At 41.7% G+C, this 13,105-nt stretch overlaps 1 protein-coding gene across 1 annotated transcript in view; it reads left to right on the top strand.

The window, feature by feature from the left end:
- Window positions 1–13,105, top strand: part of JAK2 (Janus kinase 2) — a 93,798-nt gene that overhangs the window by 31,164 nt on the left and 49,529 nt on the right. Inside the window, exons 3-6 of the mRNA XM_019555155.1 lie at window positions 4,602–4,725; window positions 7,718–7,835; window positions 8,556–8,701; window positions 12,333–12,654. Of these exons, the coding sequence (XP_019410700.1) occupies window positions 4,602–4,725; window positions 7,718–7,835; window positions 8,556–8,701; window positions 12,333–12,654 (710 nt within the window). The remainder of the gene's footprint in view (window positions 1–4,601; window positions 4,726–7,717; window positions 7,836–8,555; window positions 8,702–12,332; window positions 12,655–13,105) is intronic.

The raw sequence follows: 13,105 nt of genomic DNA, 5'->3' as shown, positions 1-13,105 counted from the left end.
GCACATGTTGTTTTTTGGAAATTGGAATGAAGAAAAAGAGATTTTTCCAGAATTGTGGCTGAATAGAGTGGGAACATAGCCAAATCTTCAGCACACTCATCCACCATTTTCTGCTCAGGCAAAAGCTACACTTTTAATCCTCTCAGAGATGCTGCTTAAATAGCATAAGCTGCTCAGCCGAAAGCTAAAGCCAGATGTCACAGGAGCTGTGAAAGCGTTAACACTAGCTGCTGCTGAAGACTGAACTCTGTACCTTCTTCACGTGACAGGCCTCGGGATGAGAGAGAAGGAAAAGAAGAATCGTTCATTTTTACAGTTTCCATTCTTCTATATCAGGCAGAAAAATTCTTAAGACACACTATCTTGGTGGGTAGGAAGGAACAGTCCATGTTGCATGAGAGTAAGTATGGTAACTCATGCCTGTTTTATGGGTCCTGCATATTGGCCCTTATCTATTTTCTCTTTCTTGACCTCCAGAGAAATGTCTACTCCTATTTAAAGACGCCCACTACATCCCTCTCCGAGCCAGGCTTCCCATTCTGCAGGACAAATAGGAAGTTCGGTGATTAATATCTCAGTCTGGACTCTGGCACCTGAAATCAAAAGAGCTCTTTCTGCAGAGTCTTGTGCTAGCAGGTTGCAGCTACAATTATGAATAATTTCTTGTCAACTCCAAGTAGACCTCTTAGGGAGAAGAGATTCAACTGCATACTTTCCTACTGTTGACTGGGGGGCGGGGGTTGGGAGGGTACACCGGTTGGACAGATCTTTAAGACTTGTTCTGGAGAGTCACTGATGGAGCAGTTGCTTTAAGTAGTGATATAAAGGAGAGAGATATCTGAAATTTGATGTCACCAAGCCCCCCAATATTAAAGTTAAATTGCTTGTTTTAAGGGGGGTTAGAGGGAAGGGTTCCTTGCATGCCTTTTTAGAGGTCCCCCAAAACAGCAAGGTGCATAAGAGAGTGTTCATTTGTTGTTGGCACTCCCCTGCCAAGGAAATGGAGGTACAGATGATCACCAGGGGATGCCAGAGGACTGAGCAACTCTTTCTCATGCCTTTTGGTTGGACAGTGCTGCTACTACATGCCATCATGATGATTTCGAAGTGCTGTGGCAAGGGGGCATAATTGGGGCTGCACACCTTTTGCTGCACCAAAGCATTCAGAATTTAAAGCACTCAAGATTGGAGCAGGATTTGGAGAATTTCAAGTGCAGGTTTGTCCATGGCCTTATGCTAGTGACTCACAATTGGGTGCTGCGAGAGCCTTTGAAAGGTGTTGTGGGGTGTGAGGAGGTAAGCACTTATCTCTGCCCTGCTACTCCTCCACCTCAGTCTCTATCTCTGCCCAACCCCTGTTCAAGGAAGTCAGCACAGGCTTGTCCTTGCCCTGCTACTCCTCCTGCCCTCTCCCTTCCCCCACATCTCCTGGTCCTATATGAGTTAAGTACTGTAAAACAAAAAGAAGTAATTCTTGAAATGGGGTGTTCCTCAATTCACAGATGTTATGTAGGGGTCCCTTGAAGTCTAAAAAATGTTGAGAACCACTGTGTTATGCTGTATGTATTACAAGTATGTGCTTTTACATTTGTTGGAAAATGTGTGTTTATAAATGAAATTGCAGTCTTGGAATAAAGAAAGAGAAATGCCATTGAATATTATTTACCTCTTACAGAGTTAACAGTGCTGTTAACTGTTCTGCTTCTAATCTTTACTGTTGTTACTTAGGGAGGGTGGAAATTTTGAATCAAGATCTCTGAGTTCCATTTTTTTAATTTCTGGGTTTTGTATAATTGCCGTATATACTCTGTTGAGGATTCTACTGATACCTCAGTTCAAATGTATCTGTTGTGTGGTTTAGTTGCTGCTGCATATCTTGCCTTCTGTATCATGTACTTATGCACTTTCCCTTGACAGGCTGTGGAAACAGCCTAGGCCAAATCTTCTGACATGGTAGAAAATTTGCTCAATAAATAACTTAGCCCACAAGTCAGCACAGATGGCTCATGGAGGATCACCCCAGTGCATAAGGTATTGTGCACAAGTGCAAACCTAGAGTTTTAAGAGTCTTGTGCCGTTTTCTCTCCCTACTGCCAAAAAAAGAAAGAAATGGCCGGAGGAAAGAATGCAGCAGAGCACAAAGATGTCTTCAGTGCAATCATCAGCTGTGTTTTTGTCCCCTCATTTCCATTGCGGGCATCCAAAGTTAAAGGGAAAAAATCTTCATGTGGAAAGATAATAGGGCATAGCCAATCATGTTCAACTCCAAAGTCATATTTTGAATTGCATATATTCATATAAACCATTTCTTCATAAAACTCCACTCAAATTAATCGTTTCTCTTTAAAACAAAATTATATATATAATCTCACTTGCTGTTGATTTTTCACTTGTATTTTTTAAGTAATTAAATTAACATTTTAAGTTTAGATTCTTCCTTATTTGGTTCATATCCACAAGCAGAACAGTAAGGAAAACAGTTTTGTGCAAACTGACATACAATTGGTTGTTGTATTTCAAATAATACTGTATTTATTTGAATATAAGGCAAGATTTTTCCCCAAATCAGCAAGGGGGGGAAAAAAGCCCCTTGTCTTATATTTGCCTACAAAGCCAAAGTGGGAGCAAGTGGCTGACCCGTTTATCCTCTGGCATGATAATTATATTTCTGCCTCTTGGTGTGGGGAATGGACAAAAGGCCAGTATTATGGCCTTTTCTGTGGAGGGTCAGAAGAGGCACTGCAAAAAGAAAAGCCCTTTCCTTCCTTCCTCTTCAGCTTGCATCACCATTTTTGTTATGGCAGCACATAACCTAATAGAGAAGCCTGGGGATATTATCTAACTGATGTGCTAATTGCATGGATAAAGTACAAAGTGATTTGATCTTTTTTTCCTTGGTTAAGATTTTCAGAAGCCATTGATACTGTCTAATGCTTTTGTGTGACGTCCATGCTCAATTATAATCCCTCATTGTATTTTTTCTAGCCTATTACCTTCTGTTTTCCCATCTGCTTGATAAATCCTGGCTTTTTGTGTGTGATCTCTTCATTTTGAATGAGCGAGCTCCAAAATAGAAAGCGGGGGAAAAAGAATGAGTGTTAGATCCTTGATCCTTTTTAGGTTTCCCTCCTTTCCATCAGAAAGTAGGTTTAAGTAGAGCAAGATGGAAAAAGGCAGCTCCACCGTGGAGGATTTTGATATTCCAAAATTTTGGTTTCACTCTTATTTGAAGTGACTAAATTTTCTAAAGTATGCATAAAAGGGAAGCACTGAAAGGAGAAGCCCCCAGTCACCTACCAAGCAAACTGCAGAAAAGATGGGCAGGCAGTTTTGGCAGAAAATCAGGGAGGGAAACTTGTCTGGTTTCCATTAGAACTTCAGCAAAATCAGATTTTCTGAATCTGAAAATTTCCATGAAGAATGCTTCATCAGTGTATGTTTGAGCTCTAGTTTTATATTGGGAATGTTGAGGGTTTGTGAGGGGTTTAAAAATAAACAAATAAATAAAAGCTAGGCAGACAGACAGATGCTCCACAACTGCATTCTTGGGAAGTGTGGTCCCAACTAAATGGGACTCTGAGCAAGAACAGAAATCTCTTTGATGTTGGCGTAGTATGGTGCTATATTGGGGCTTTAGGCCTACATCTAACATGGGGGCAGGCAATTATTTCGGGTGGAGGGCTACTTACTGAGTTTTGGCAAGCCATCAAGGGCCACATGGCAGGCAGCCAGGGGCAGATAAATATTAATTTTCTACATTTTTAGGGGCCCCCAGGGCTGGATAGAATGGCCTGATGGGCTGCATTCAGCCCGCGAGCCTCATTTTGCCCATGCCTGATCTAACAGGAGCAGGAGGGGCTGATCACATGCTTAATTTGAAACACATGTTTAAAGTTCTTGGCTAAATCGGTACCTTAGTTTTCCATGTGTTATGGCAATAGAAGGGGAGGGAAACCTGATTGTAAAACCTTATTTTGTTGGCTGTCTATGAAAATAAGTCATAATACCTGTGGTTTAACTAACTGATCATCCATATTTTTTCCTTATGTTTAATAGGGCCACCAAAATTGTGTGATAGGGGTATGGAAGGAGGTGGGAACTTTAGTTATCGTGTTAGATTTTCTTTATGTTGCTTTGTTTTTAATTTTTCTTTAAACCAACAACTTAAAACAAATGCATGTGGCCTTTCATTTTTCAGGAAAAACAAAGAAAATGTAATAACAACAATAACAATAAGTTGTGGTTGTTAGTTCATATTGTGGTAATACCTGGAAGCTAGGTTGTGCTTATGAGCATTGTGCCCTTGCCTTAGAAACATGTAATCCAGGCACAAGATGGGAGACAACAGGTGGATACAACAGTCAGCCAGGGAGCACAAGGAAATAATGAGATGAGGCTGAGACTGAAAGCAATCTCCAGCATGAGCAAGGTTGATCCCAGCTGACTGAGCTATGCATTGATGTAGGTAACTGGAAAATGAGATTATCAAGTGCTATCAGTTCACTCCATTTGACCGGCAGATTTTTTTGAAGTAAAAAGTAAAAGATTCTGAGTAATAATTAACTTTTGAGTATCACTAATTTTCCTGTTCCTTTACCTAGGTATCACGCCTGTGTACCATAATATGTTTGCACTGATGAGCAAGACAGACAGAATTTGGTATCCTCCAAATCACATCTTCCATGTAGACGAGTCAACCAGGCTCATTCTGCTTTACCGGATAAGGTAGTATAACTCAGATAATGCACCCAAAAATGAACCATGGCTTACTTTTCATGTCAGTGCACAAAGCTAAGAAAGCAGAATGCCAAAAATAGTATAACGCAATTGTAATTTCTACATGAGCTGTTAACAGCAGGTCCTCAAATAAAATTTACTTGGAATAGTAACCATATGAAATAAGTGAGGCTGAGTGCTTTGAACATTCAGTTCTCTGTATAGCTTGTTTCTATGTACTGTAGGCGTACCTGTTCAAACTAAAAAAACCTGAAAAGGTGCTTTCAAGTATAGGGAGTTAGTATTACTATATTCTGTTCATTGGCAATAGTCATAGTTGGATTTTAATCTTTCTTGTTCTTTTTCTTGTTCCTTTTCTTGCATTATGGTGCTAATGTAATTATAAGACATCTGAAATGCAAAAATATGCAAAACCTGATAGAATATAGGTTTATTGAATTTGTTCCTTACAGTTAGGGGGACATGTACAACAGAATGGTAGCTATCTTGCCACTGAACGAAATGGTCTGTTTTATAAAAAAGAAAAAGAAACAACCCCCCCCCCCCACACACACACACACACACACACACACACACCACCTTACAGCAAGGCATCCACTGTTTTTCCCTGCTTGAAGGGACTTTTATTTCTCTGAGTTGCATGAAGTGGCCTGAATGTCCCTTTTGATAAACTGATTGCAAACTGAAAGCCATAAATGTTTTCTTAGTGTTGGGTTTGGCCACTGCTGTTATGCTGAAGTAATTTTGTTGAAATTTCTTTTATGTGCATCTTTTAGTTGCCCCATTGCATAAATCCAGATAATTACTACCAGAATACACAGGTGCATAGACTGGAACTTGTTTTTAATTCCTGTGTGCAGTTTAACATACGGTTATGGTCAGCAAAATTACTCTGAAAACCTTTTGTTTTTTTTAATTCTCCACTAATATCTCCACTACTATCTTCTGTGGCTCACAAGGTAAAGACAGATCGACCAGATACAGTTTCTGAAAATAAAGCAGCCTGATTTGTATGGAATATTGCAAACAAAATAGATTAATTGGATTAGAATACACCTGCTGTTCTTTTGCAGTGTGTCCAATAGTTTTGACAATATATTGTTTTAGTAATTGGGGTGCATCTGAAAAAGATTTTCTTGGCCAATGCCAATAGCTGATCAGTGATTATTAACCAGGCATATTGGCTGATACCAATCCAATAATCAATTTACAGGAATGTAGTCAGGCGGCGTAGGGAACAGCTCCCTGCAGGTAAATCCATGCAGGGAAAGGGATGGGTGTGGGGAGATTGAGGGCCCCACAGTGAGGAGAGGAGTCGGGCAGGGACAGGGTCTGCAGCTGCAGCTGGGGACACTGCCCAGCCAGGGTGGTGAATGGGACCTGGGCAGGATGGAGCCGCAGGCAGCTCATGCAGGGGATTAGCATCCTGGCACTTAAAAATGGTGGCAGGGGCGTTTGAACTAAAACTCATCAAATGAGCTTTAGTTCAGATACCACCACCGCCATTTTTAAGCGCCAGGGATGCTTTTAACCAGAGTGGAGTTGAGCAGGGTGATGGTGGATGCAGGCTGCCTGCTGTGGGCTTGGGGCTCTCCCCCCTGCTCCCTTTGCCCTGGGAGCCATGTGCTGGCTGTATGTCCCCTCCCCGCCCAGCAGCAGGATGCACAACTGGCTGCCCCCACTGCTGAGGTGCATGCAGGGGACATGTGGCCAGCGTATGGCTCTCAGGGCAAAGGCAGCAGGAGGGAGAACCACAAATCCACAGCAGGCAGCCCACATCTACCCTCGCCCCATACATAAACTTTGGGGGGGCATATACCCCCCATGCCTCCCCTGGGGGTGCACACAGAGGCAGGGAGCTGTCCCTCTTCCCCCCCGTGCTCTGTCCTGCTCCCCACCCTGGCCCCAAGTCCCATTCATCACCCTGGCTGGGCAGCACCCTCAGCCTCACTCCCTCCCTCACTGTGGGGGACTTGATCTGCCCACCCCACACCTCTTCCCTCCCCGACAGACTTCCTTGCGGGGTGCTGCTCTCCACACCGCCCGGCTGCATTCCTGGCCACGTGCATGCATGCAGTTGTGCACATGCACGCAGCATCCGAGGGACCTGGCCATAAGGTATATTATGTTTATCGGTGACATTATTGAATCCACCAGCTATAAAAAGCCAATAGCCAATCATGTTAATTTTCATTTTATTGGTGCCAATCTGATATGGCACCAACATATTGGTGCACCTCTAGTTAGTAAACTAAAAATGTGGTTCAGTTATCTTTGGAGCTGTTACCAAATCTGCGGCAGTATTTTAAGTACAAAATTACTTAAAATATCCACAATACAATAAACTGAATGCTATAATTCACAGAGCACTTACTTTCTTTGGTATTACTAAGTAATTCTTCACGTAGATGTAAAATTATCATGTCTGTCTTGCATATTGTTATACTTACACAAGATGTATTTTCCATTTTGCCTTCTCAAGAGGTTTTTTTAATAAAGGACCAGAAGTCTTTTGTGAAATCCCTTGTCAAATTTCCTCCATCTAGAGAATCTTCCCTTTCAGAGACAGGTTATTTTTCCTTCTTAAACCCATCATCATTGTTCTCTGAGTTGGGAGGAGTCACTAGCAGGTGACAAAAGCTGTTCTGTTTTACCGTATGAGGATTACCGGTACAAAGCTGCTAGTTCTTTCTATCCCTGGAGATTAGCACCCACAGTACTGATCCCTCATTTAACTTTAGCATGGCCCCTAAACACCACCAGTCCAATTCTGAGCCTTCTGCTGAATTAAATAGCTTTGCATCAGACCACAAGTCAGTTAGAAGTTGCATCCATGTATGTGCGCGCATGCACACACACACACGCACATTCATATATAAAGAGTGTCTGTATCTAAGGATGTTTGGCATTTGTTACCAGATATGCCTTTTTAACTCTGTTGATATTTACCTAACTATACTTTGTGCATTTTCCTCAAAAGGTTTTATTTTCCTCACTGGTATAGTAATGGAAGTAGCAGAGCACATCGGTATGGCATTACGCGGGGTTCAGAAAGTTCTGTTCTTGATGACCCTGTCATGTTTTACCTGTTTGCTCAGGTAGGATTTTCTTTCCGTCAATAAATCATGACTTACTGTTGTTGTTATCTCTTGTCACAATCCTGTAGTTGTGCCCAACAAAAATAACTCCCGCATCTGACTTAATTGCTTAGAGTCCAGTCTTAAGTATGTATATGACACTTGGGACCAGGTTGCATCTTTCTGGAGGAGAGGCTGAAAACCAAATAGATCCATGTGGCAAGAAGCGTTGAAAAGCTGTTCTGCCTCCTTAGTTCCACTCCCCACTGCAACCCCCTCAGTAAAAATTGGGTTTCATTTTGTGAGACGAACTTGCCTACTGTGGGGCAGCACCATCCTTAAGGAGACCTTGTTGGACTTGGGCAACTGGCTTTTTAAGAGTTGTGTTACCAAGTGTGAAAGCTGGCAGGGAGTTGGTGTGAAGATGCACAGGTATCAAGGGATAGATAAATTTGTTCCCTAGAATATTCAATAAATAACATTGGGTGTCTGTAGATGTGTGAGACGCCTGCTCCAATGCACTGCATGTCAGAATGGACTCAATTGTCGAACAAGCTTTAGTTAAAGTGCCTCCACTGCCATTTTGAAGCATGAAATGGTGAATGCACAAGATGCTGCAGGCACTTTAATTAGAGCAGCTCGTAAAGAGCAGCTGGAGCATGTGTAAAGATGCGCATTGAGACAGAAAATTTACCAGCATCACAATCTGTCTGGGGTTTTTCCCCCTCTTTTCTCCTTTAGTGGCGTGATGATTTTGTAGATGGATGGTTAAAGATGCCTGTTACTCATGAAACCCAGGAAGAATGCCTTGGAATGGCTGTTTTGGATATAATGAGAGTGGCCAAAGAAAAGGACCAAACTCCTCTGGCTATCTACAATTCAGTCAGGTGATTTCTTACTCTAGATCAGTTTGACTTTTACATATATAAGAAAGACTGTCTTGCTGTTTTCCTGCCCCTCCACCTGCCATGTCCCCTCCCCACACTATGCTGTTATGTGGCTCAGACATGAGCACCTGGGGGGGATGCACAACTTTTGGCAACAGCTGTGTTGTAGACACAGCAGGAGGTTTTTAACTGATTTATAATGTGAATGCCATTCCTAATAGGAGGAGTGGCTCATGATCACATCCCAGTACATTTGGCATGTATTCGTGTGTTCACTTAGGTTGACTGATTACATAACAGTTATCTTTTAAGTATTCAGCCAAAGTTTATATGGGGCTGTGGAATCCGTGCTATTTTATAGAATCAGACTTTTAAAACAAATGATGATCGAAAAGTTTGAAATAGCTGTCAGGTTACCATACTATTTTCGAGAGACTGACATGTTTCTATGTTTACCCTGGAACATTAAATTAGAGAAAATATACACATGAATATTTTTATTACTGCAGCACAAACTGCAGGACGTGTCAGAATGTCTGTTTGTGGAATTCTATTTTGAAATATAATTTGGACCTCATGCTAATCTGAAAACAGAAATAACATTTTTGATTTTGCTCTTTACAAAAATCTTTTTCCCATAACCATTTCAACATTTTTCTGTGAGAGAAAAATATTTAGCAGGTTCTTGAGTTGGAAAAATATATTAAAAATTGACCTTTTAAGCATAGTTCTCACTTTTCAAGTAAGAGCCTGATGTAATTTGTATCTCTATTTTAAACTGACTTCTGCAAATAGCTGTTCTTTTTTAGGGTACAACAAGTAAATGAAAAGGGATTTTGCCACTTTATTAGATTTTTCTAGTCACCCTAAGAATACTGTTAAGTCATGAGCGAACCACATGCAGTGCCACAACTCTAAAATTTTTATACCCTGCTTCTTCCTCTCTTGGCAGTACTTTTTTATCAAATTAGAAGATTGATGTTACAATATGCAAATCCAGGATTACTTAGAACCACCCTTTCAAAGGTGAAATGTCTGTTTCATTTGTGGGGAAGAAGGCCAACTAACTACTCAGTTTCTTTTTCCTCTTTAGAATGTCAAGCCTCACTTTAATTTTTATTATTTTCCTGGAGACTTTATCAGGCAAACACCTCTTGCTTACACGGCCAGTTCAGTAGCTCATATGTTTTCTTCCCTTTCAAACAGTCTGGTTCTGAAACATTTTAAGGGTTTTTAGTCTATTGTTTTTCTAAATATCTTCATGCCAGCCTGGGTCTACCTTTGTGCCAACTTTTGCGTTACTTTGTCGTGTTTAATTACCCGGGTGACAAGAGGCTACTAGAGTTCAGTAATGCATGGTATAATTTTATAAATGATATAGTAATGCTTGTTGTTTTATTGCTGTAGCACACAGAGCCCTGCTTATGAATATGGGCTCCATATTATTACTAGGTGCCATTTGAACAAAATAATAAAAAATGACATATTATAACACGGCCAAATTGGGTGGATTTTCCCAGGGCAGGCAAAAGGCACATCCCTGACATAAAGTGTCAAATGTCACATCTCTGCCCAAAGCACAGAAACATGGGGGGACCCAAAGCATTTAAAAAACAAGCTCTGAAGAATTTTGTAATGCAGGCAAAACTTTTTTTTTTTCCTCTAGCCTTATTCTTGAAATTGCTGAGCCATTTTGGCCAAGCTTAAACCAGTTTGAAAGTCAGCCTGAGGCAGATTCACAACCTAAGTTTAGTCTGAACGGTTAAAATTTGTCAAAACGATAAACAACTGAAAACAGGGTCTCATAATAACAAGTGACAGGAAACCTTAATGAAAGGGAGTGCCGCCAACTGATAATACGGCTCATTGTTTCCTAAACAAGCCTTTCCAAATGCAGAAATATGTCAGTGATAGTCTGATACTCATTGATCATTTGAAGAGATTAAGCTGAAGCATGGGTTATAGTTCACATCTCATTAATGTGACATGTTTACAGTAGTCCTCACTGGACATTTATATACATCATAATAGGCATCATTTGACAAACTCTTCTACTGCAGGCCAGGGGTTTAGTTCTGAAGATTCTTCACATACCCATATACACTGCTGCCCCATTTTTACTAATACTCTGCCTACTCCTAACATGTTTAGAATTGGCACAAGACAATGGCGATTGTATTTGTTAAAATAAATAAATATAGGCCATATAATTCATCTGGAAACAGAGAACCTCTCTGGTCCTTAAGAACTGTGATTTATCTCTCAGTACAAAACTTCATTAGTGACATAATCAGAATTGCAACCTTTTTTATCTTTGTAAAATTAATATATGTGATTCTGTGTTTGAACAAGACCAAGGAAGTCAACATTTTGAATAACATAATAAACAGAGTTTACAGCAAATTCTGCTAGTCTGCCGTATGGAACTAGACTTTTTTTACTCAAATTCTGTAATAACGACTAAATTGGGAATTGTGGAAACTGCAATACAGCATACATTGAAATTAGTGAAGGAAATAGTTGGTGCAGTTGTATTTGAAATAAATCTTACAGAATAGTTATGATTTAAAACAGGTGGGTAAAATATGGCCTGTGGGCCAGATCCAGCCCATGGAAGGACTTTGTGTCACCTGTAGTGGGTCCCTTAGTTCCCCACTGTCCATCCTCTGACACATCCCATTGTGCCTTGGCACACAGTGCATCTTGGCAGCTGAACTCCGGCCCTGGAGAGATGGGGACACACGTGCATGGGCTTGGCCCTGGGCTGGCGCACCGTGTGCCCACTCTGAACCTGTCCTGACCAGCTTCAGACCAGACAGGACCTGCACACACAGCCCCAACCACAGCCCACCCCGCTCTCATTCCTGACCTGCCCACCCACAATGAGTGGCAGTAGCAGCAGCCAGACAGAAGTTGCTGCTGGGCATGGGGAGAAAATGACCGCTTCCTCTTCACCATGCTGGGCCCTTCTTGTTGCAGCCACCTAGAGCCCAGGTCGGGGCTGCCTTGCCACTACTCTCTGCCACCATCACCACTGCCACCAGTGCTGCCTGTGGGCCACCCAGGAGGGCGATGGTGGCAGTGGAGAGGAGCCGGGTGACCACAGCAAGAAGGGCCTGGCAGCAGCAAGGAGGTGGAGGCTGCTTTTTCCCCTTGTCCAGCAATAGCTTCTTCCTGCCTGCCAGTGCTTATCATGGGTAGGCTGGTCTGGAGCAGGTGCACAGCGGGCTGGGATCAGGGCTGTGCACATGGGTCCCAGCTGGTCTGGAGCTGGTCCACTCCAGCTGGGGCAAATCCAGAGCAGGTGCAAGGCAGGCTGGGCCTGAGGCAGTGCACTCAGCTGCTGCTGGACACTGATGATGTTGAGGAGCCTCAGGGTTCACGGGCCCTGGGCTATTGCAGGGGGTGGTGGGTGCTAACCGGCCTGTGATAGCTCCCCAAAACTACTTATGTGGCATGTGGGCCCAAATAATTGCCCGCCCCTGATTTAAAGTCATTGTAAGACAGCAAGCAGTTCACTTGGTAATTTTTTTAATGTAAACATTGCATTTATTTAGCCCACAAGAGTAATTTCCTTTTCCAGGCTTCGTAAGTAATCTTCACTATTTATGTGATAATCTTGTTTTCACAGCTACAAAATGTTTTTGCCTAAATGTGTTCGAGCAAAAATCCAGGACTATCACTTTTTGACACGAAAAAGAATAAGGTACAGATTCCGCAAATTCATCCAACAGTTTGGCCAGTGTAAAGCTACTGCCAGGAATTTGAAACTTAAATATCTTATAAATCTGGAAACCCTTCAGCCTGCCTTCTATTCAGAGGTTTTTGAAGTGAAAGAGCCTGGCAGAGGTCCTTTGGGTGAGGAGAGATTTGTAACCATTGTAATAACTGGAAACAGTGGAATTCAGTGGTCAAGAGGAAAACTTAAAGACAGCGAGACACTGGCAGAACAGGTAATTCTTAAGAATGTGGTTTGACTTTATTGTTTTTAAGGATTTTGTACATTTACGTGCGAGTGGAATAATTTAGTCCTGTATTAAATGTGTTGATTGATCACACAGCTGCATTGTGGAGTGAAGTGTAGATTTAACCTGATTTTAATGGGAATGAGGCTTGAAGAGATGTATATTTGTCTCCAGTCACACAGCACAAGATTTTAAATAAGGTGCATTTTTAATGTTATTCATAAGAAAACAATAACTGTATTATTTGACAATTAGGGAATGCAATTCTATGTCCCTCATTACTGCTAAAGCAAGATTATTGACCTGAGAAAGTAACTTAGGGCATGTACATACTGCTATGCTTGAACTCTGTATAAAGCCACTATTTTAAGAAGTCCTTTAAAGAAACCATGCTGCCTTCACTAAATTACTACTGGTCTCTGAGCTAGCCAGTTTTATC

Source organism: Crocodylus porosus, unplaced genomic scaffold, assembly GCF_001723895.1.
Source record: "Crocodylus porosus isolate Cpor-Errol unplaced genomic scaffold, CroPor_comp1, whole genome shotgun sequence".
Classification (NCBI taxonomy): domain Eukaryota; kingdom Metazoa; phylum Chordata; order Crocodylia; family Crocodylidae; genus Crocodylus; species Crocodylus porosus.
This window is presented reverse-complemented; position numbering and strand designations above follow the sequence as displayed.